The 24,891-nt window shown below is 30.7% G+C and overlaps 3 protein-coding genes across 3 annotated transcripts; all 3 read right to left on the bottom strand.

Moving 5' to 3' along the window:
• Positions 1–838: 838 nt before the first annotated feature.
• Positions 839–3,603, bottom strand: LOC108835542 (receptor like protein 23-like). Its single transcript, XM_018608781.2, has one exon. The coding sequence runs from the start codon at positions 3,551–3,553 to the stop codon at positions 914–916; it is 2,640 nt and encodes an 879-aa protein (XP_018464283.1). The 5' UTR covers positions 3,554–3,603; the 3' UTR covers positions 839–913.
• Positions 3,604–6,498: 2,895 nt separating this feature from the next.
• Positions 6,499–12,283, bottom strand: LOC130510590 (cellulose synthase-like protein B3). Its single transcript, XM_057007047.1, has 9 exons — positions 12,003–12,283; positions 9,691–10,009; positions 9,468–9,593; positions 9,123–9,245; positions 8,138–8,338; positions 7,906–8,041; positions 7,626–7,807; positions 7,186–7,536; positions 6,499–7,112 (listed from the first exon to the last, which is right to left on the bottom strand). Exons 1-9 carry the CDS (start codon positions 12,263–12,265, stop codon positions 6,534–6,536), a joined length of 2,280 nt encoding a protein of 759 aa, XP_056863027.1. The 5' UTR covers positions 12,266–12,283; the 3' UTR covers positions 6,499–6,533.
• A 3,786-nt stretch (positions 12,284–16,069) lies between these two features.
• Positions 16,070–22,366, bottom strand: LOC108848427 (cellulose synthase-like protein B3). Its single transcript, XM_018621789.2, has 9 exons — positions 22,003–22,366; positions 21,550–21,868; positions 21,098–21,214; positions 20,858–20,980; positions 18,153–18,353; positions 17,913–18,048; positions 17,538–17,719; positions 17,103–17,453; positions 16,070–16,726 (listed from the first exon to the last, which is right to left on the bottom strand). The coding sequence occupies exons 1-9, from the start codon at positions 22,263–22,265 to the stop codon at positions 16,160–16,162; spliced, it is 2,259 nt and encodes a 752-aa protein (XP_018477291.1). The 5' UTR covers positions 22,266–22,366; the 3' UTR covers positions 16,070–16,159.
• Between the last annotated feature and the right edge of the window lie 2,525 nt (positions 22,367–24,891).

Raw genomic sequence — 24,891 nt, 5'->3', positions numbered from 1 at the left:
ATTTAAAATTATTTTAATTTTCTGCTAGAATAGAATCACTCGATTACTCTTTAGCTTAAATATCTATATTTATCTGAATTATCCGTTATTTTTCCAAATATTCGATCATTTTTACCCCAATTACTCTAAATTATCTAAAAACAAGAACCGGACCATAGTCGAATTGAACTCAAAATTTTAACGGGTTCTTAACGTTGTTATTCGAACCAAACCGAAAACTAAGTTAACCAAACCAAAATCAAATCCAAATTCATAAATAACCGAACGATTCTTATATTTCTTGAATCGAGAAATGGAAATCAAACTGGAATGAATCTGAAAACAAAAAAATACAAATTAGAACCAAACCGAAAACCAAATGCGTACAAACATATTAGTGAGCAAATAAATAAGATAATAAATATGTCAACAAAAATAATACCACGCTTTCTAAGCGCAGATCAAAATCTACCAAATGTAAGATTATGCTTTGCAAAAAAATTTACAAGAAAAATAATCATAAACAAAACTTCGTTTTCAATGATATTTTTCTTTCAAACGGATTTATCATTGAAATACTTCTTCCAGGAAAGATGCCCCTGATGACTGATGTTGAAGATAGCATTTCGGAGAAATTTCTAGTCTGTATTCAACAAAACCAATAAGAAAACTAAAGACTTTATAGAGCTACGAAGGAAGACACGTAAGCTAAAATGATTAAACGCTAATCACCAGGAAGTAACGATAAAATTTCACTATCAAAGAGAGGAGAATCCTCTAAGAGGTGGTGTGTAAGAAATAATATAGCTTGAGTTTATGATTAATGACTTGTTATATCTTTTAACAGATGTATCTATATTTTGGCAAAAAAAAAAAAAAACAGATGTATCTATAATACGTGACAAAATCTTCCTAATATAATAATTATAGTCGATCAACGGAAGAACAAATGAGACGACTTGTGTGCTATTGCCCATCCAACCAACACTCCTGGTCCACACCCTATCGCCACTGCTTTCAAGTTTAACACTTCTTCTTCTTCTTCTTGGTCTTCGTCTTTTTCCTTATAGTTTTCTGTTGAATGTTCATCACTAGTACCGAAGCAACTTTCTTCAAGAGGAAGACCACAAAGCCCTGCGTTCCCTTCGAAAGATGACTTAGCCTGTCCAGTAATCTGTGTTCCTTGCGGTATCTCACCTCTGAGCTGATTGTGAGACACATTTACGTAAGATAAAAACGACACGCTCCCGAGTCCTTTAGGAATAGTTCCAGAGAGTCTGTTCCTGGACATATCTAGCGACTCGAGAGCCGTGAGATCAGCCAAAGATTCAGGAATATGGCCCGTGAAGACGTTGCTCGATAGGTTGAGTGCGATCAACGACTTTAAAAGACCGATGGATTCAGGAATCATTCCTTCGAGTAGGTTTCTTGAAAAATCAATAGCGCTATACGAAGTGAGGACGTTCGCTTGCTCCATACGCAAACCTTTGTAATGCATATCTATATGATCCGTGAAGGTATACGCAATCAACCCGTATGGATTCTTCTCGTACACCATGTATATACTCACATCTTGTTTCCCCGCGGCGGGCGATAATGATGATGATGCTTTCCAGTTCTCGAAATATCTTGCCGGTAAGCTTCCGGTAAACCTGTTATCCGATATTTCGAGTATCCGTAGCTCCGGAAACCCTAGAGGACCTTGATTAGGAGGGGATATCGAACCGTGGAACTTGTTTGAACGGAGGGTGAGAACTTGCAAGTTCGGTAACGCCTTGAGCCAGAAAGGAAACGTGTCTTTGATGTTGTTGTTGTCAACGCTTAGAAACTTTAGAGAGGAGCAGTTTCGAAGCGACCTCGGGAGCTTTCCGGTTAGTAGATTGTGGCCGACGTCAAGCGTCCGAAGGGAGGTGCTGACGCAGAACATGTCTGGGAGACTTCCTTCCAAGTTGTTCTTCCGGAGATTCACAAAAGTGAAGTTGCTCACGCACTGAGGAATCGGACCGGTGAAGTTGTTGTAGTTTAGGTCAAGGACGGTGAGTGAACTCCTGTTGCAGATTGAGAGAGGTATCTCCCCAGTGAAGTTATTAGTACCGGCGGAGAAGACGGTGATGGTGAGTGGTAGATTTGGAAGCGCTCCTTCGAACTTGTTTGACTCCAAAAGTAATATCCGCACTGATGAATTTACTAAAGCTTGTGCTGATGAGCCTTCGAAACAGTTGAAAGAGTTGTTTACAATGTTTAGTGTGCCCAGTTGAGGAAGGCTCCATAACCACTCTGGAAGTTTCCCATTTATTCTATTGTTGGATAGGTCTATAAACTGCATGCTTGAAAGTTTTTTTAACATGTTTGGGAACTCCTTGATTCCACAATGCTTAAAGAACACCATTGCTAAACTCAATGGGATGGATGAATCTGAACTTAAGCTGGCTGGAGATATACTGTTACCGGAAAGATCAAGGTGCACCAAAGATTTGAGAGGGGAGAAGAGGTTTAAGTCAACTGGATAGCTTGTGTTTAGGAAAGAAAGGTCTAGGTGTGTGAGGTTGATGAGCTTTGAGATAGGCTCTATGATTTTTATTTCAAAATGGTTGTGCCCAAGGTACATGTATTGGAGACTAGATGAGTTATCAACTTCGATAGAACCGGTGAGGTCGTTTCCACGCAGATCGAGATATGTTAAGGATGGCATAGAGAGGAGATAAGAAGGAATGGTTCCAGAGAAGTGATTCTCATAAAGATTTAGAACGGAGAGCATGGTTAGGTTTTGTAAAAGTGGGATGCTACCAATGAGGTTGTTTCGGTCGAGGTACAACAGAGTTAACCGGGTTAGGTTACCAAATATGGGAGGGACTTGACCGGTAAAGCCATTGGAGGAAAGAGCAAGGGCTTTTAATTGGTTGAGATTGCTAAATTCATAAGGGATAGAGGAATTGAAGTTGTTGAAAGCTAGATTAAGGTAGAGGAGGTGGTGCAACTCAAAGAGGCTATTGTTGGGATACAAAGTTCCATAGAAGTGGTTATGAGAAAGGTCTAGGACAGTGAGCTTGGTTAGATTACTCACAAGTGGGAAACTACCAGTGAGATCGTTTTGGGAAAGGTCTAGTTTAGAAAGCATGCTTAGGTTACTAAATGAGGAAGGAACTTGGCCGAGGAGACCATTGAAGGAAAGAGATAAAACCTCTAATTTGGTGAGATTTCCAAACTCGGAAGGGAGTGAAGAGGAGGCAAAGTTGTTGTGAGAAAGATCGAGAAACCGAAGATGATGGAACTGGAAGAGGCTACTGTTGGACTTCAACGTTCCAGCGAGACATGCCCTGAGTCGTAGCTTCGTGACCGCACCTGTTGAGTTATCGCACCAGATTCCGTTGTAGGGGTGGTTGCAACGGCGGGCATCAAACTCATTCTTGAACTGCTTAAATACTTTAATCTGGTGGGGATGACACCCGACAAGACCAGCAAGAGGATCACTTGTAATGAATTTTATAGTGGCGGAGTTTGAAGGGGAGACACAACATAGAAAGGGTAACAAGAGAAAATGCAAACGCATAAGCGATTCTAACATGGTGGTCATAAGATCTTTAAAAGAAGACTGATTTTTCTTTCTGTTTAAAGAAAAGTGAAAGAAAACAAACTGGTATAAATAGAGATATGTGGTTTTGTATTGGAATAAAAGTCGACTTAGGTAACCTGTAAAGAAGAATGTCTAAGAGCCACTCAATTACTAACGTGACATTTGGATTCAGAATGACATCAGTTTGAAAATTCTCACATTAAATGTTTTCAAAGTTAAAGAAGTCAAGTTAGTATATCGATAGACAAGTTTCTGATGATTGTTGTTTGTTTGTGGATTGTCAGATTTCAAAGCTGTTGTTAAAGTGATCACGTACACACATTATGGTTTAGCTAACAGAAGTATCGTTAAACCGAACAAGAGCACGATCCAGAACTATGAAAATTCATCAGTTAATGGAACGGAATCGCTCTTGGTATGTGTAATATAGTGTGGAGAAATAGAATCCTCTTATTCTTCATCTTTGACAAAGTGAGGGCGTAACATCAAGTCAGCAACTACGACAAAGTGATCACGTTTTGGTCTAGCTCCTTATTTATTTTGTCAAAGTGATTACGTTGTGATTGAAATATCTGTCGAACATTGGTTAATATTAATTCGGCCTTTTAAAAAGAAGTCATCATAGTGAAAGCCTCTCTAGGGTGTCATCATAGTCAAAGCCTCTCAAGGGTGTCGAAGGTTCAATCAAAATCACATCACACGAGGTTGATGCGGTTTGGTTCTCTTTGGTTTTACGTACACAAGTGCCGGTTGAAGGTTTTTCGGGATTTTTGGACAACTTATTTAAGGATTTTTTTTTTTTTTTGCATCATAGTTTAGTTTTCTTTTACTTTTTTAAAAAATTGCCATAATTTCTAATAACTATTTCATATGATATTCTTTAATATATATATAATTTTTCTTCAAAAAAAAATAATATATATATATATATAATATATATTTCTGGATCGTTCACATTACGATCCACATTAGCGTAATGTTTTAAGAACCGGATTTAAATTATTTCACATAAGTTTTTGGAAACACAATTTGCACGAAAAATAAACGTACATACTAGATTTTGACCCGCGCTTTTAAAGCGCGGGTTTATTTTCCTTTATCTTTTTTTAAATTGACAAATATTTAATAAATGTCATATTTTCATATATTTGTTTTTTATAAAAGACTTAAGCTTTTTATCTTTCTTTATCGTGTTTCATTTTAAATGAGTATAGGCCTGATCACAATATCCGGACCCGAAGAACCAACCCAAAACTGACCCAAAAATCAGGGTTCCGAACCCGATCAGACCCGGGGTAAATATCCGAATGAATTCTAAATTGCTATATCCGAAGAACCGATCCGAACCCGATCCGAACCGAGAACCAAATGAGTACCCGAAGATACCCGAAATATGAATATATATCTAAAAATATATGTTATAATTATACTTATAATTATTTTAATATTTTAAATTAATATCATAAGTTAACTATAGTAGTCATTTTTAGTACTTTTGAGTATTTTTGGATAAAATATGATAGTTTGGATAAAAGTTTACCCAAAAAACTGTATAGAATGGATATTTTTGGTTACTTTTGGTTACTTTTGGTTATTTTTGAGTAATTTGGATACAAAAATTTGAATCGAATCGGATACTTTGGTTACTCTGAGTATAAATAACCGAACCCGTTTTAGATATTTTGGTTATTTGGTTATTTTTCAGGTTCTTATGCATGAGAACCGAACCCACCCGGACCCGGAAAGATCCGACTCGAACCCAATCCGAAAAAAAATAAAAATTGAATCTGATTTGTTAATCGGCCCAAATGGCCCAAAAGAGATGATGTGAGCAATGGGCTGAATTTAAAAAAAGTGACCCAATATAGGCCTCGATTGGTACAACAGATGAAGAAGCAGTAGCAGAATGCTGTAAAAGCAGTATGCTGTAGAAGCTGTATGCTCTCACTAAAATTTTTAATAAAGTGATTGGTAGAGCAGTAACATTATACAATTTAAAATTATCATAAAAGTTAGTATATAATATATTTATTTTAAAATAATATATATTAAATTATAATATATATTAATAATATATTTGTTATTAAAAATAATGAATCTTATTTAATTTTATAAATTAAATTAATTTTTAAATGTGAAATAGTATTATTTAAAAATAAAAAAAAACTATTTAAAAATAAAATTTATTTTTGGAAAAAATAATTTTGATAATATTAAATAAAATAAATAAATTTTAAAAAGTAATTTATATAAAAATTATCATTATTTATTTATTGGTTGAGAAATAAATGATCCATATATAATATTATCATAAAAATAATCTATGACATATAATTTATTTATTTATAAATAATATAAATGTGTTTATTTTATAATATATAAATATATATTATTTTATGTATTTATTAAAAATAATGAATGTTATGTGTAATTATATTAATTTTATTGTATTTTAAATGTGAAATATTGTTATTTAAAAAAAATAAAATAATTAATCACAAATTTTATTTTTTTAAATATAAATTTATTTTTGATTATAAGCATATTTTTATATTATTAAACACACATAATTTAATTACATATAATTATTTTTGAATATATATAAATTCAAAATGCAAATGCTCTTTCAAAAGCTTCATATGAGAGCATTGAGCAAATAGCATTTGGAGAGCATTAGCATCTTGTAAATGCTTTTCTAAATGCTTTTGTGATCAATGTTGATTGGATAATAAGGAGCATAATGCTAATGCTAATGCTCTGTCAATCAAGCCCATAGATGTGTTATTAATATTACTTGATTGCCCTTAATGAAATATGCAATGTTATCAAAGAAAGGGGTAGTTTTAGTAAAAAAGCCAATAGGATCCTGCTTTAATAGTATAGATATGATGATAAAATCACACTGATTGCATAAATAATACTATGAATTTGAGACAGTGTCAGGATAAATACATTTACATAGCAAATTTATATCACTATACTACTTTCCCACAGAGAAAACAACAAATAAAGCTGTTAAAAATACAGCTTTGCATAAAGTATACAACGGGATACCATATTTTCCCTTCTTAAACAGACCGGTTAAGAATGGAAGGAATAACATAACCACCAAAACACACATACAAGCCTCGGCCAAACCCGAACCACCTGTTCCATGCTTGCAACTCCATTGCTGTAGACCTACCCCATAACCGGCTATTGCCGCTAGATTTACTAACACAATAAATGTGCCTGGCAAGAAATAAAGTGAGCCATCGATTTCTAATTTACCCGAAGATGGGTTTAAGTCATCATCTATACGTTGAGGTGGTTCGTCTCCTGACCCTGACCTAGACTCAGGCGTAGTCTTTTGGGTCACTATGAGCACGACTTTCGAAATTCCAAGAAGCTTTAGCGTGATATCAAGGATGCTAAATAACCAACAAGAAGTGGCTTTTATTCTCCAAATTGATTGGGAGACATACCATGATTGTACGGAAAAACCAACCCTCATAAATTCCCATAGAGTGTAGAGACAATGCATCCCCACGAGTGTGACGATGACACCTAAACAAAGTCCCTAAAGCAAGTAAGCAACACAAAACATTAGCTTTTTAAGTTATACATGAGTAGAGATAATAAACGAGAGTCACCTTGGGAAACAAGGCAGAGTTGTGTAGTAGGCAATAGGCAGGCAAGAGACAATAAAAGAGCTCAGGGATTGACCTTAGACCCCACATAGAAATGGAAATGTAAGCCAATCGTTGTCTGAATCTTATTTTTTGGTGAAATAATCCCATCAACGGACTTTGTCTGTTGAAAAAGACTTCGAGCATGCCCGTCCCCCATCGCCGCCACTGGACCATGGCCACCGGTCCCATTGGCGGCATACAGCCTAGAAATGCTGGTGGATCTGGTGAAACGTAGGAGCTTGTCCATCCTCTCGAATGGATTCCAATACTTGTGTTTACATCGTCAGCCATCGAATCGTATAACCAACCGATCTAAACGATTTACATAGAATAAAACAAAAGCATACTGTAAAATATTTTATTTTGATTTTATTATATGGTTATTAAATTAAGGGAATTACGGTTTTGCCCCAGCTGGTTTGGTATTCATAGTGACAATTCCCCACTTCTTTGGCTATTTTTATGGAGTTTGTAATGGTTTGTTGGGGATTTGGTTTTCTTTGTAACGCCTCGGCCACCGATTTCACTATCTCTTTAGTACTCCCAAATTCTTTCGCTAGACTCCCCTCAGCTAACATCCTCCCTTAATCACACATATCAAGAGAGGCATAAAGAGTTTGGTTTATAATTGAATATCAAAATAGCTGGATGTATATAGGTAGACTTATGAAAAGTTCTTACTTGTAGCAACTGAAGAAATACTTCCACCGTCATCTAAATCATCGATAGAAAGACCGTACATAACTTTTCTAGTGTGAAAACATCCAGAGCCTGTAAATATTGGTCCTTGGATTCCCGCGATTCCTCGTCCCAAATACTAAAATATCAATAAACAAAATAACAAATTATTTATTGGAAAAATAATATTGAATTGATGAAAAGTATAAAATAAAAGGTAAGAAAGAAATCGTACAGATTGTAAGATGACGAATTCATCAGCGTTAGAATCATAGAAATCTTGAGGGAATTGAACAAAAGCACATTGGTTTGGATTCATTGTTCTTTGCAAAAATATACACATTGCTTGTCGCACCACATCTGCTTCATTTACATACATGTCACAGTCTACGTTCAACATGTATGGTGCATTTGTCATCAACCCTGATACTCTTACCTGGTCAAAGCATTAATTATACACTCATCACATTCATTAGTATGAAAACAACTACTCCATTAGTATAATTATACACTCATCACATTCATTAGCATGAATTATACACTCATCACATTCATTAATTATAACAAAACAAAGATCTACAATAATTGATAGTTGTTGAACATGGAGATCTGGCCTCAAGATAGGGTATCCAAAAGTCCACTATTTATCTTGCAGGACTAAGGACTAACTGATTACACATCTTGATTTCCATTCAGTACAGGCAAAAAACAAAGGGGTCTGGGTATTAAGTCAATATGACATCTTGGTTGAAACTAGCTTGGAGGATTATTTCAGCTTAACCATCTTTTAAGGGGTTTTCTGGTCTGTTAGGGAGATGGGTTCATGAATATATAAAAAAATTGATTAAAAGACATATAGATCAACAGATATATTTAATTTCTTCTGAATGATATTTTAACGAACTGCATAGTAATTTCATTAGCCGGACTAACAGAACTTATTCACTTACTTTAAAACTAAGAATGAATAACTTGATGTATGCTTATTACTTTAAAACTAGCCTGACTAACTTAGTACCCCTGTTATGTTAAAAGTACACCATTGCAGCCAAATTTGAGGTATGCCTTATGAGAGTATTTTTTCGCGCACCCATGCTTTATGATAGTCTATCTTACTCCAACCAATATTAATTGTAAGTCCTCACCGGACTAATTAACACAGCTTATGTACTCTGATAAAATTTTAAATAAAATAGAGATGTGTGAGAAAATTAACCAACCAAAAAGTTCATGGCTCCAGCTTTGTAATGATGAACGCAATTAGGTTTTTTCTCTCTTGAAATATAGACAAAATGAGGGACCTCTTTCTCGTCTCCCACACCTTCCTCGTTCTCCCATATCACCTTTAAATACCAAACCACAATTTCAAGTACAGGTAATGTTTGTCAACTATAAATTATATGAGAAGGAACCTCCTAGATTCATTGGTCCAACCCCGAAAGAAAACAGTTTACAAAATATACATCATCAAGTCTAGTCCAAGTTGACTTTAACCTTTTGCTATGTAAGTAAATATTATTAGATATAATTAGATCTTTTGTAAACTTAATAAATTGTAGAAATACCTTCACTATAGTTGAATGGTCACTTGGTTTTGTGTTTGAGAAAGCTTCAAAATCATCGCCAGCATCCAACCAACAAGAATTTCTGGTGGCGTCTTCCACTTTCTGAACTAACTCCTCGTACTTCCTCTTTATATTGTTACAACAACAAAGATATAATTTCAAGAAAGGTGAAACATGAGAAGTTAAAGTAGATATAAAAAACATAGCATGGCTCTTTAGTTACCTTTGTCATTTCCCATTCTCTACTGAATTCCGAATCCTCTGTTGCGTCCAGAGGGTTCAAAAAATATCTAAAAGGAGCTCTAACTCTAACGTTGTATTTCTTGCAGAAAGGAACCCAAATCTTGGCGAACTTAGAAGCTTCCTTGAGAGAGAAGTAAGTGAGAGGTGAGCATCCATCGTCTGAAACATAACATGCTAGTTTATTCGCCGGATAATTTACAGCTAGTAGAGAAAGCACGGTGTTCACAACAAGAATCGGCGGCTCTTTGACGGGATCCGCCGTGGTAACAAACATATCTACCGATGGAAAGTCATGAACTCTGAAATGATAATTACGATGCAAATTCATTTTTTTTTTTGGAATATTAACTTCACAACCGAAAGAGCGTAGTGTACCAGCTAGCTAGAACAATACATAAAATTAAAAAGAACCTTAGTTTTAATGTATACTAGATAATGACCCGCCTTTTTTTAGGGCGAGTATATTCTTTGTTTTACGTTTAAAAAATAATAATTTTTAGATTGGTGACACATTCGGGTTTCGGTTCAGTCCATTCGGGTTTCGGGTTTTCGGGGTCAGAGATCTCAGCCCCATTCGGATATTTCTAAATTTTGGTTCGGGTTCGGTTCGGATCTTTGCGGGTTCGGTTCGGGTTCGGATAACCCATTTAAAATGTTTTCAAAATTTCAAAATTCATTATATACTTTAAATTTTCAAAATCTATAAGAAATATAATATATTACATATAAATTTTCATAACATATATGTCAAAAATACCTTAATTTAACATATAAATTGGTTTTCTTTGAATATTTGAATAAAAAATCAATAGATATTTAACTATTTTGGTGTTTTCAGTTTACTTTAGCTATTTTAAACATTTACTTTTGACTATTTGCATATATTTTCTGAGTATTCTGGAAAACTTAAAGGTATCTTATATATTTTTAATATACATTATATATAAAAATAATGTATATATTTAAGTATATAAATTTATTTCAGATACATTCGGGTACCCAAAATATTTCGGTTCGGATCGGGTTCGGTTCGGTTCTTTAAATACCGAAATTTTGAACCCGTTCGGATATTTAATCAATTTCGGTTCGGGTTCGGTGCTACTTTTTCGGATCGGGTTCGGTTCGGTTTTTCGGGTTCGGATTTTTTGCCCAGCCCTAATTGGTGTTTTGGTCATATTTATGTTTTTTAATAATATTTTCTTAAATAAATAATAAGAAGTTTTAATCTATTCTATTAAAATAGTTGGATTGTTTTAATAGAATAGATATATGCATTAAAATATGAAAGGTTATTCTATATGGTTCAACATATTACATCTTATTATATATGGTATTTAGATGATAAAATACCGAGAATAATATATGTGTAGAACCTATCTAATTAATAAAATAGAGATTTTCTATACAACAATTAAATTGTTTTATATTAAGTAAGCACAAATAAAAATATGAAATTGATTAGAAATATGGTCAAAATAAAAAATATATGTTGAGATATACGTGAATAGTGGAAATCAGTTTGATTAGTTGTTTAAACAATTATCTTAATATCAGTTAAAAACAATAATGAAATATATTTACTTTTAATAAAACATGATTTAAATATGGCTAATAATTCTAGTAAGATGGAATATGTCTAAAATTTAAATGAACACTTTTTAAGTAGATAAAAATTAGGATTCTATTTTAATAGATTAGATGATAATTTTTAGATTGGTGTTTTGGTCATATTTATGTTTTTTTTAATAATATTTTCTTAAATGAATAATAAGAAGTTTTAATCTATTCTATTAAAATAGTTGGATTGTTTTAATAGAATAGATATATGCATTAAAATATGAAAGGTTATTCTATATGGTTCAACATATTACATCTTATTATATATGGTATTTAGATGATAATATACCGAGAATAATATATGTGTAGAACCTATCTAATTAATAAAATAGAGATTTTCTATACAACAATTAAAATTGTTTTATATTAAGTAAGCACAAATAAAAATATGAAATTGATTAGAAATATGGTCAAAATAAAAAATATATGTTGAGATATACGTGAATAGTGGAAATCAGTTTGATTAGTTGTTTAAACAATTATCTTAATATCAGTTAAAAACAATAATGAAATATATTTACTTTTAATAAAACATGATTTAAATATGGCTAATAATTCTAGTAAGATGGAATATGTCTAAAATTTAAATGAACACTTTTTAAGTAGATAAAAATTAGGATTCTATTTTAATAGATCAGATGATTGTAAATATAACTGTTTATATCAAAACGGTACCTTTCGTCAAGTCTATCAAGATGAGGTTTATATTCAGCAGGACTCCATTTAATGCACGTAATAAGTAGCCATATGAATAAGAAGCAAGATTCACAGAGTAAAGCCACGACCCAAGCGTTGTCGTTTTCGTTCATACGTTGAATCCGGTACAAGAGAAGAGAAAAGAGAAGGCCGAGAATCGTGAGATCCACAGCTCTTAGGAAATAGCTTTTGTGTGAGATCCTTTCGCAAAGAGGAGGAAGTGAAGAGCTTGAATCCGCCATGGGAGAAGCTTTGTTAAGTTTTTCTTTTGTATTTTTCCGAATGGTTAAAATGCGTCACGTCTATATATACTATTACTAAGAATGCTACTAATATAGTGAAAACTATATAAATAATATTTGATAAATTAATAAACACAATAAATTAATAAATTTCTCAGAGACGGATTCAGAATAATACATAAATCGATTAGATAAATATTTTTTTTAAGAAAATCATATGTAAATATATAATCCCAGTGAAATAATAAATTAATAATTTATGCATATGTAGTTTATAAGTACAAACAGAAAAAATATTACTTATTTTATATTCACAATATAATTTATCTCTATTTTTTTAATATTTCAATATCTTTTGATAATTTTTAGTGAAATTATATTCAAACAACAATTAAATTATATGAAATATATTTTATATACGCTAGATAATATAATAAATAATAGAAAATTGATTTCCTAAAGTTTAAAATATATTTATGGTAAAATCTGAGAAAAATGTTTTGTAAATTTAATAACTCGATAAATTAATAAAACATCAAAGTATAAACATTATTAATTTATAGATTTTTTACTGTATTTAGTATCTTGTCAAAGTATAATATTCATCAACATGATACAAATACAATTTGCGTGCACCACGGTAATTAAGCAATAAATGGCGTATATTAACATACTATGTGATATGATTTGTTTTTGCCTATGAATATTATTTCGTAAATATGAAATTAAGGAACATGAATCTATATTAGTATTACAATATTTAGCCAATGTATATGTCTTCATGTCCGAGGCGAAAGTGCCACTGATTCGAATATAAGCACGTGGGGTGTTTGACTTCTAAGAAAGCGTAGATGGTTGGAGATGTTAACGTTACGTAAAATGATAATGTATCATGTATGTTATTTTTTTTTTTGATAACCATGGGTCCCATGCTTTGCCCAGACTAATCCCACGAAACCGACGGCAACCCACGTATTCTTGCGATTTAACGCTAGCCCCGATAGCCACCGCATGTCGAACCCAGAGCGCCATGTATGTTTACATAGTTTTTTTTAAGGTAACATAATACATTAATACCATGTACGTTAATATAGTTTTTTCTTAACGTAACATTATGGTATCAGAAAAATCTTACGTCTATCTGTATTATTAAAACTGAAATATAAATTGAGTTTGATTTGAAACATAGATAGTAATTTTAAAAATAGGTTTGTTTAGAAACATAAATACCAATTTTAAAAGTAAATTTATTTAGAAACATAAATAATAATATAAAAAATAAATATAATGTTGTTTAGAAACATATATAGCAATATACTAAGAAAAAGAAAGTAATAAATTTAAGTTATTAAAAAAAATTGGTAATCCATTATATTATAAGAAATTATCAATTACATACTTCAAATCAAAATAATAATTTAAAATTGATTTATATCAAAAATTAACTCAAAATATACATATATTCAAATTTTTATTTTTATTAAAATATTTTCCAATAATCATTATTAAAAAAATATTTTCAATATATATCAGAAAAATACAATATAAATTCCAATTTCATATATCAAATTAAATTATGATTTTTATATTTTAAACTAAATTTAAAAAATATAATATATCTGAATATTTATATGATGGTACGTATAATATAGAGCTGGGCAAGAAACCTGAATACGAATAACTGAACCGAATTCGATCCAAAAAAGTAGTAACGAACAATAACCGAAATTGATAAAAAATCCGAACGGATTCAAAATTTTGGTATTTAGAGAACCGAAACCGAATCCGATATGAACCGAAATATTTCGGGTATTCGAATGTATCCAAAATAGATATGTACATCTAAATATATTAACTATTTTTAGATTTAATTTACATTAAAACATCCAAAATATATAAGATACTTTTAAGTTGTCCAAAATACTTGAAAATATATACAAATAGTCAAAAATATGTGTCTAAAATAGCTAAAATATACTCAAACACCAAAAATACTTAAAATATTTATTGATTCTCTATCCAAATATTCAAACCAAACCAATTTATAGGTTAATATAGGTATTTTGACATATGTTATTCAAATTTATATATAAAATATTATTTTTTATAGATTTTGAGAAATTTAAAATATATAATGATTTATAAAATTTTAAAAACAATTTAAATGGGTAATCTGATCCGAACTGAGCCCGCAAAGATCCGAACTGAACCCGAACCAAAATTTAGAAATACATAAATAGTGCTTAAATATTTGACCCCAAAACCCCGAATAAACCCGAACCAAATACCGAATGGATACTCGAACGCACACCTCTATAAAATACTATTAATTATAGGCCTTAATTATATGATTATTTGTATGATGGTACATATAAAATAAAATTAATTACATATGATGACACATATATGATATATAATAGTAGGGGTAGACGTTCTGATACCCGTTCGGTTCGATTCGGGTATGTTTGAGTTTCAGTTTTCCAGAGTCAAAGATTTCAGTCTTATTCGGATATTTCTAAATTTTTTTTCGATTTTGATTCGGATCTTTTCGAGTTTGGTTCGGGTTCGGATAACAAATTTAAATTATTTTCAAGATTTTAAAATTCATTTATACTTTTAATTTTTCAAAATCTATAAAAATTGATATATTAAATATAAATTTGAATAACATATGTCAGAAACCTATAACTAACATATAAGTTGGTTTGGTTTAAATAGTTGGATAGAAAACCAATAATTTTATAAGTATTTTTGGTGTTTTGAGTATACTTTAACTATTTTAAACAACTTAACTATTTTGAGTATACTTTAACTATTTCAAGTATTTAAACCAACTTAAAAGTACCATATATATTATGGATGTTTTTATATACATTAAATCTAAAAATAATTAATATATATAAGTATATAAATGTATTTCGATTACATTCGGGAATCCGAAATACTTCAATTCAGATTTGATTCGGTTTTGGTTCTCTAAATACCAAAATGTTGAATAATTTGAATATTTATTCAAATTAGATTTAAGTTTCTTACTACTTTTTGGATCGGTATTGATTCGATTTTTTAAATTTGGGTTTGTTTGCCAAACCCTAATATTAACATGAAAAACAAATAGCAATATATTTTACAAAAATATATTCGTACGAACACGCAGATCAAAGTCTAATAAATGATTATACAGTCAACAATTATACTGTTTTATGTAAATACACGTATTACTGAAGATCTCTTATAATATTTTCTCAATAATCTATATAATTTTACGCTTCTTTCGAGTTTAAACCCCAAAATTTGTAGAAACAAACTCTTATTCAAACCAATTGACTAAGAGAATTTCTAACTCATTGTTATTTTCACTTCTATAATAGCATTTAAAAGTGAAATTGTTCCAATTTATCTCTATTTTTTCCTATATAATAGAGATCTTTATTTTTTCTCTATTTATATAGGAAAAAACAACATTTCTCTATTTTTATTTTTTATTTAAATATTATTATTTTAGATGAATATATTAGAACATATCCTATTTTTATTATACTCTCTTTTAAAGGTAAAAATAGCAAAATATGTTGGAGATGCTCTAAGAGGCTTTTTTATGTTTACATAGTTAGCACTCGAAAATAATTAGTAATAATCTTACAAGCAATGATAACTGGTGCTAAGTCCTTGAAATGCGGCAGTGCTAACGTGGTTCTATCGATTCAAATTCATATCAAGCATGTTGCAGGCTCACGTGAAGTAGCTTGCTCTTTTTCTTCAATTTGGTGGAAATGTTATTTTATATGACTAGTAAATGAAAACTAATTGAATAAAATATCACTAGTTCTTCATTGGGACAATGTCATGATAAACTTAGTTTTGTTGCATAACAAACCCACATTGCTATATAAATTACTTTCCTACAGAAAATGCAACAAATAACACTGCTAAAAAGGCAGCTTTATAGAGCGTAGGCAATGGAATACCAAATTTCCCCTTCTCAAATAAACCCTTTAGAAATGGAAGAAACAACATAACCACCAAAATGCATGCACAAGCCTCTACAAAAGTAGAACCACCGCCTCCGTAGGTATGACTTAATCGTTGTAGACCCACTGAAAACCCGGCTATAGCGGCTAGATTGACCAACACAATGAACGTGCCAGGCAAAAAATAAACTGAGTCGTCGAATTCAAATTTACCAGCATTTGGGTCCGCACTACAAGATGGTCCGTCCCCATTTCCTGATTTTGTCTCGGTGAAAGTCTTTTTTGTAACTATGAACACGGTTTTCGAAACTCCAAGAAGCTTGAATATGACATCAGTGACACTAAATAACCAAATACAAGTAGGTTTTATCCTCCAAAATGACTGGGAGGCATACCATGAATGTACCGAAAATCCAAGCCTCATAAATTCCCAAAGTGTGTAAAGGCAGTGCATCCCCACAAGTGTGACTGTTATGCCTGAACAAATTCCCTAAAGCAACACAGAACAAGGTATTTCTAATTATTTATGACTAGTATACTAGTAAAGAAATATGGTACTTCCATTGTTTTATTTAAGGCCATTTTAGCATTTAAAATTTATTGTATTATAAGTGTTAATTTACATTTTTATTCTAACTTGTTTTATTAAAGAAAATTATTAAAATATTTTTCACATTTTTAATGCACATATTAAATTATTTTCTAATTTTCTTCTTATTTTTTGTTCATGAATCAATAAAATTAAACAAAATAATATATTAAACATGAATAAAAGAGCATTTTAATAATTTTTAATTTGTGTGCAAAAATATTAACAACAAATTAGCTATATACAGTATATACTGAAGTGAGAGAGAGAAAGTCACCTTTGGAAACAAGGCAGAGTTGTGGAGTAGACAATAAGCAGGCAAGAGACAGTAAAATAACTCAGGGATTGACCTTAAACCCCAAGTGAAGACGTAAATATAAGACAACCGTTGTCGAAATTTCATTTTCTGGCTAAAGATACCGATCAAGGGGCTTTGTTTGTTGAAAAGGATTTCGAGCATGCCCGTCCCCCATCGCCGTTGCTGAACCATCGCCTCTGGCCCTCCTGGTGGAATACAACCTAGAAATACCGGTTGATCCGGATATATATATGAACTAGTCCATCCTCTCGAATGGATATTTATACTCGTGTTCACATCTTCCGCTGTTGAATCGTATAACCAACCGATCTACATATATAAAAAACATTATAACATTGTTAATATTTATTGTTTGATTTTATAGGCTATAATGATTAATGCTAGGAGAATTACGGTTTTGCCCCAACTCGTTTGGGACTCGTATTGACAATGGCCCACTTCTTTGGCCTCGTCCACTGAGTTTGTAAGAATATTTTGAGAATTTGCTTTTCTTTGCAATGCATTCGCCACCGATTTCCTTATCTCTTCAGAACTCCCAAATTTTCTCGCAAAACTCTCTTCATCCAAAAATCCCCCTTGATGAAATAACAACATGAGCCGTGAATCATTTGATAAATTAATGAATATTTGAAAAAAGTGAATGAATATAATTGACTGGTAGAACAACAATAGTATTGCGTAAATATTTTATGATAGATTAAATAATATGAAATGATTGGTGTGTTTTAATGATTTATATCTATTATGGGTTTTACCAATAGTACTTACTTGCAGCAACTGAAGAAAGATTCCCATCTTCTTCTATGTCGTCTACAGAGAGACCGTACATAACTCTTCTGGTGTGGAAACACCCCGACCCTGAGTACATTATTCCTTGGATTCCCGCAAATCCTCTTCCCAAATACTAATTTTCACAAAAAACAAAAAAATAGTAGAAAAAAAAGTATCATGCTTTTATATATTCATATTATAAACGAACAACTAAAATGTAAGGATGAGAAAGCGCACTGATTGTAGAACGACGAGGTCCTCGCAGTTAGAATCATAGAAATCTTGAGGGTATTGAACAAAAGCACAATGGTTTGAATTCTTTGATTTTTGCAGAAATATACACATTGCTTGTCGCACCACATCTGCATCGTTTACATACATGTCACAGTCCACGTTTAACATGTATGGTGCGTTTGTCATCAGTCCTGACACTCGGACCTGTTCAAATCATCTTATGAAGTTATGATCATCACATATTTAATGATTATAACAAACAAAGAGAACTAATTAAGACCTATAATAATCATTAACAGTTGCAAAACTGATGCTTCAAAAATTTAAACTATATAAACTTCCACAATTATTTTAAAATGCCACCTCCAATACATGGTTACCTTTTCACTTCAACACTTATTTTAAAATGCCACCTCCAATATCACATGGAACATCGTTTTATATAATCGGGCCCATTTATATCAATCAAGTGATGATTCATTGCAATAGGGAAGTACAGCATTTCATTATCTCTTTCTTTTTATGACTAGGTGTTCGGGACAAGGTTCTTTCCCCAAACCTAAAACCAAAGGATTTATTAGTCCTAAGTACTACTCGATCATGTGACCTTTCATATTTTTCTTTCTTTTATACTCCAAAGGATTAGTATAACACTAGATTTGGATTTGTGCGTTACACGGATTTTATTTAATCTTTTAGTTTCACGAACACATACAAAGAATGAAATCTTTTTTTCACATTAGTTCTTCAATTTTTCAGTATATATTGGTAAAGATGTGAAAGAGCATGCAGAATAACTCATTTGATATTATGTTTGGTGTCAAACTATGAGAAGTGACAAAATATGAAAAAGCCTAATCACATATATAGATGTGAATAATATATTCTAGTTCTTTTTGGTTTATGAAAGTTGTAGTTCATAAGAAAATTAACTATTTAAATAAGAAAATTGTTTATTCAAAAGAAAAATTTGAAATAATTATTCTAAATTTTTTTTGATTAATATTTGAAGAAAGAAAAACTACTATTAAACACCCTTTTACAATTTTCTTATGTTTAAGATTTTAGAAAAGGACAATTACTATCAAAAAAATTTTTACGATTATATTTTCTTTAGAATTTTAGAAAATGAAAAATTAGTATTAAATAGATTTCAGACAAATGTTTTTTGTTTAAAACTGAAAGAAATTAGAGAACGATACAATTAAATAATTTTAAATTACTTTTTTTTAAATGTTTCATCATCTTATTATATATTTTACTAATCATGATATATTTTAACATATGGCAAAATTTTAAAAGGAAGTTTACTATTAAATAATCTTTTACAATGATCTTTTCTTTAGGATTTTAGAAAAATAAAAATTAGTATTAAATTTTACAAATATTTTTTCTTGAGGATTAAAAAAAGAAATTTCCAAAACAAATTACTATTAAATAACTTTAAAAATATTTTTTACGATAAAATTATTTTGAATTCTTTTTTTTTTGAAAAATAGTTTTTCTTTTTTTTCTTATTATATATAGTTTTAATCATGAGATATTCTAATAAATGTCACAATATTAAAAATAAAATTACTATCAAATAATAATTTGCAATTATATTTTTAATATTTTAAAAATGGAAAATTACTATTTAATAATATATATGTTTATTTTTAATTATTATATTGTCTAATTCATAACAATCTCAAATATATAACTGTCATATGTCACAATCATGTTAATAGCAAAAACCAAGCTCTATATAATCTTTTACAAAAAAAAAAGATTTTTTGTTTAGGATTTTTAAAAATTAAAATATTTTTAAAAATTAATTTTAAATAATTTTAAAAATTTACTATTAAATAAATTTTAAAACTATTTGTTATCAAAATTCGTTTTATTATCTTAGTATATATTTTTTTAGTCATTACATGTCAAAATATTAAAACGAAAAATAATATGAAATAATATTTTGCAATTATTTTTTGTTTAGGATTCTAAAAAATGGAAAAATACTACTAGATAATAATTATAATTACTTTTTAACAAACTCGTTTTCGTTATTATCTTAGTATATACTTTTAATTATGAGTTGGATTCACAAAAAAAGAAAAATTACTATTAGATAATAATTATAATAATTTTTAACATTTTTTTTGTTATTATCTTAATATATATAATTTTAAATATAAAATAGATTCACACATGTCACAATTTAAAATATATATTTGCCATGTGTCGCGATCATGTTAATTAGTAACTTTGAAAAATCAAGTTTTATATAATAAGATTCACTTAAAACATCACAAACATATATCCACACTCATAATTTTTTTTTTTGATAATCCAGGGTTCCCCGCTTCGCGGGTCATTCCCTAGATCCGATCATGTAGCGGTCCACTTCATCTGGGAAGACATTAACCTGAGCTGAAGTTCAGTACCGCTAATAGTAACATGGAAGAGGCAGTTCGTCTCCGGCTGGCGTCGAACCCGGAAGCATGACAATTGGCCCGCAAGGTTCTAACCAGTAGAAATACCTCATACCGTCTCATAATTTTATTTTGCAAGCATGTTATAGGAAAATCAAAATTATAGAGGTCACATGTATGATCTCGGACCTCACCCAATATTGTAATGGTGGCACGGCCAGGACTAACACAGTTAAAAAAAAAAAGTGTACTAAATTAAAAAAAAAAGAGACATGTGTGAGAATATTCACTAACCAGAAAGTTCATGGCTCCAGCTTTGTAATGATGGAAATAGTTTGGCCTTTTCTCTCTTGAGACGTAGACAAAATGAGGGACCTCGTTCTCATCTCCCAAACCTCCTTTGTTGTCCCATACCACCTTCAGATTTTATATATGTGATAGTAATTCATATTCTTTAAACAAACTCTTTTATGATGTGATGGAATGAGATTTCATTTTCTTTCTAGTTTCTACTTTGGTAAATTATAGAAATACCTTTACTATAGTTGAATGATCATTTGGTTTTGTGTTTGAGAAATCTTCAAAATCATCGTTATTGTCCAAATTTCCGGTTGCATCTGCCACTTTCCGGCTTAGCTTCTCGTACTCCCTCTTGATCATTACATATTGGAAAGAAAAAGAACCATCAGTTTTTTGTAGAATGTTTAATAACACGAAGGTTAATAGCTATTTCTCAAATGGAAAACGTGTTTCTCTTGTTGACTACTTAATTTTACCTTTTCTTCTTCTTCTTCTTTTTTTTTTACTATAATGCGCATGGTTAAATCTTTTTTTTTTTGAAAAAAAAAATCATTTATAAAAGTTGTAAACTCAAATTCAATAAAGAAAGTGTTTGTTTAAGTTTATAGTCTTGTGGTTTTAAAGTAAACATAATTTAGTAAACTTAGAAACAAACCCAAACCCGAAATAGACAATCAAATAATTACCTTCGTCATTTCCCAATCCCTTCTGAATTCTGAATCCTCTGTCGCATCCAGAGGGTTCAAGAAATATGTAAAAGGAGCTCTAACTCTAACGTTGTACTTTTTGCAGAAAGGAACCCAAATCTTGGCGAAATTAGAAGCTTCCTTGAGAGAGAAGTAAGTGAGAGGTGAGCATCCATCGTCTGAAACATAACATGCTAGTTTATTCGCCGGATAATTCACAGCTAGCAGCGAAAGCACGGTGTTCACAACAAGAATCGGCGGCTCTTTGACGGGATCCGCCGTGGTAACAAACATATCTACCGATGGAAGCTCATGAACCCTGAAATCAATAGTTAGTTCATAAAATTTAATTAGAGCATTGTAGCAGCTACCTAGAAGCCTAGATCTTAATACACAAAATTAATAAGCATGTATGCTTTTTGTGTGCATATATGTACTAATATACTATGATACCTTTCATCAAGTCGATCTGGATATGGTTTATACTCAGCAGGGGTCCATTTTATGCAAGTAACAAGCAGCCATATGAAAGTGAAAAAAGATTCACACAAGAAAGCTAAGACCCAAACGTTGTCGTTTTGGCTCATATGTAGAATCCGGTACAAGAGAAGAGAAAAGAGAAGCCCGAGCATCGTGAGATCCACAGCCCTCAGAAAATATCTTTTGTATGAGATCTTTTCGAAAAGAGGAGGAAGAGAAGAGCTAGAATCCGCCATGGGAGGACCTTTCTGGTGAGCTTTCTAAATAGTTTTACGTCTGCGAATGCTTGCACTTAGAAAGTCATAATGTGTTATAGTGTTCTGAAAAAGAGTATAGATATATTATAGCAAAAAGGAGTGGTGAGAAGAGGTTATATATAGACTTTTGTTTTTGTTAACAAAAAAGGAGTGACAAAGAAAAACGGTAGCCACCATTAAACAAAAATGGACTACTGTATCTCTTAAATAAAATGAATAAATTAAAACTGCTGGTTATTAAACCGTATATTTTGTTCTTAAACCGTATACTAATTAATACAGTTATATTCTCAATGATGTGTATATGTATCTTTGGGTATCTGAGGTGGTTCTTTTTGTGGTCTGATTCGATTTAGGATGAGGATAGAGTTTTGTCTTTTTACTCCGTTTCCTCTTGTGTGTGTAGTGATAAGTGATGGATGAGTGGTCGTCGCAGAGAAGAAAAATATCACGAAATGGAAACACACACGTGACGGATTCTCATTTTTCTTTTTTTACCGAATTGGTTGGCAGCATTTTTCTTAGATACAAGTATTTGGGAATAATCTATTAACTAGATTTTGACCGTTCTTAAAAGGTCGGACATATTTTTTATTTTAAATTTAATTTTTGATATTTATTTTTTCTTTCTGATTATATTTGTATTTTTTGTAGTCATATTTGTGTATAAATTTTAATCAAAATATATTTTATTAAATAATAGCAATTTAAAAATTAATTCGGTATACACATAGTTAAAGCTGGATTGCAGATCGAACTCGCCCCGCTGATCCGCCAACCCGCGGGTTTTCAGCTCGTTTTTGTTAAAAAACCTAAGCAGCATCAACTAAAACTACAAAAATGTATTCCATTTCTTCTCTTTCTCCGTGAGAATGACGATACTTTATCGTCTTTGATGAATCTTGATTTCCCAGAAAAGGATGTCAAACAAACGCTGACAGCCTGAAATCACAACGATGAAATGTGTGTATGCATGTATGGTAATAGTGTAGTTTGGAGGCATTTAATTTTGACCTTTAGGTACAAAAAATATTTGGGTAATAGATTTTAAAATCGTGTGACGACAAAATAAATGTAAAGATAATAAATGATGAAATGCATAAATATAGAAACTAATTGTTGGATGGCTTAGCATATTTATAATATAGAGTGTAAAACCAAAAAAAAAAATTCAAAACAAATTTTATAGGTAGATTTATCAACTCTTTCCTTTTTAATAAAATAGATTGAGCATTGAAAATTTGATAGAATCTAGTAAAAACCCAAAAACTCGCTATTAACCCGCGATTTAATATCATTGATCTGATAAAAACAAAAAATATTCGATAATTTCTTTTTGATTAAATTTCTGATATAGGTTTTAATATTACATAAAATTGTGATTCCTTAAACTTTTATGAAATTTTTATTATGTCATCAAAATAAAAATATAAAAAACTTGTTGATATGACAGTATTTGTTTATTTTCATGATTATTACCTAGTCAATCTCTTCATCTCGTTGAAATTATACTTGTTTCACTGGCAAGGGAAAATACAGACTATTCTTCTAACTAATAATTATTTTCTTCCAAATCAGAATCGACTAAAAATATATACATGTCCAATCTTCATTTTTTTTTTGGAATCATGATTCTGTGGACTGGCGAAGCCACGTTACACTGAGGTTGAAAACAATATAGTTATGACAACAATAAAATATAGAAAATAATAAGGCATATAACAAAGATCTATAGCTTTTAACTTTCTCGTTAAAGACTTTTTACTTATATATGATCATATACGTGGTGGGTTAATTGTAGAAATAAGATCTATTAAAATAAATAGAGACATGATTAGACCAAAAAAATATTGTTAGAGAAATAAGGTAATACCAAAAATAAAATTTATCTCTTTATAATTTATTGTTAGAGAAATATAAGGTAAGACCAAAACAATTTAAAAATAAAAGGGTCCAAAATAACTTGTATAAGTCAACTTTTCAAGACTGCTTCCCTTTTAATAGTATAGACTAGATTCTGACCCGCTCTTCAGAGAGCGGGTATATTTTTATTTTTTAATCATATCTGTGTTTTTTTGTTGTAATCATATTTGTGTATACTATTTAAAAAAAAATATTAGTAAGAAGTTTTGATAATTGTATTGAATTTGTGATGTTGCATAACTATACACTTATACCTAATTTTTGTTTAAATTGGATCCGGATCTGCAGTTAAACTGATAAACCCAACAATCCGGTTTGTAATTTGTTTGTGTTTTAGAAAAAAATTATTATTTAATAATCCAGTATAACTCAAAACCGGTTGCCAGTTGAACTACTAGTTGAACCAATACATATTTTTAATTATTAACGCATATGATTTTTAGTTGTATTATTAGAATCTGTTTGTATTCTAATTTGGAAGTTAGACTTTTTATTTTTTTATAAAATAAGATTATACAATCTTGTGGATCATGAATCTATTAACAAAGTTAACTGTTGTGATTTGGTATTAGTTTATTTTGTTATCAATTATCTATTATAGTATTATGTTTTATATTTATATTATTTTAGATTTAAAATTTAATTTTCTTATTCACATTAGACATTAATAATAATTAAAGAT

This window comes from Raphanus sativus, chromosome 4 (assembly GCF_000801105.2).
Source record: "Raphanus sativus cultivar WK10039 chromosome 4, ASM80110v3, whole genome shotgun sequence".
In the NCBI taxonomy this organism is placed as follows: domain Eukaryota; kingdom Viridiplantae; phylum Streptophyta; class Magnoliopsida; order Brassicales; family Brassicaceae; genus Raphanus; species Raphanus sativus.
Note: the sequence above shows the minus strand (reverse complement) of the source record. Positions and strands in the feature narration are given on the sequence as shown.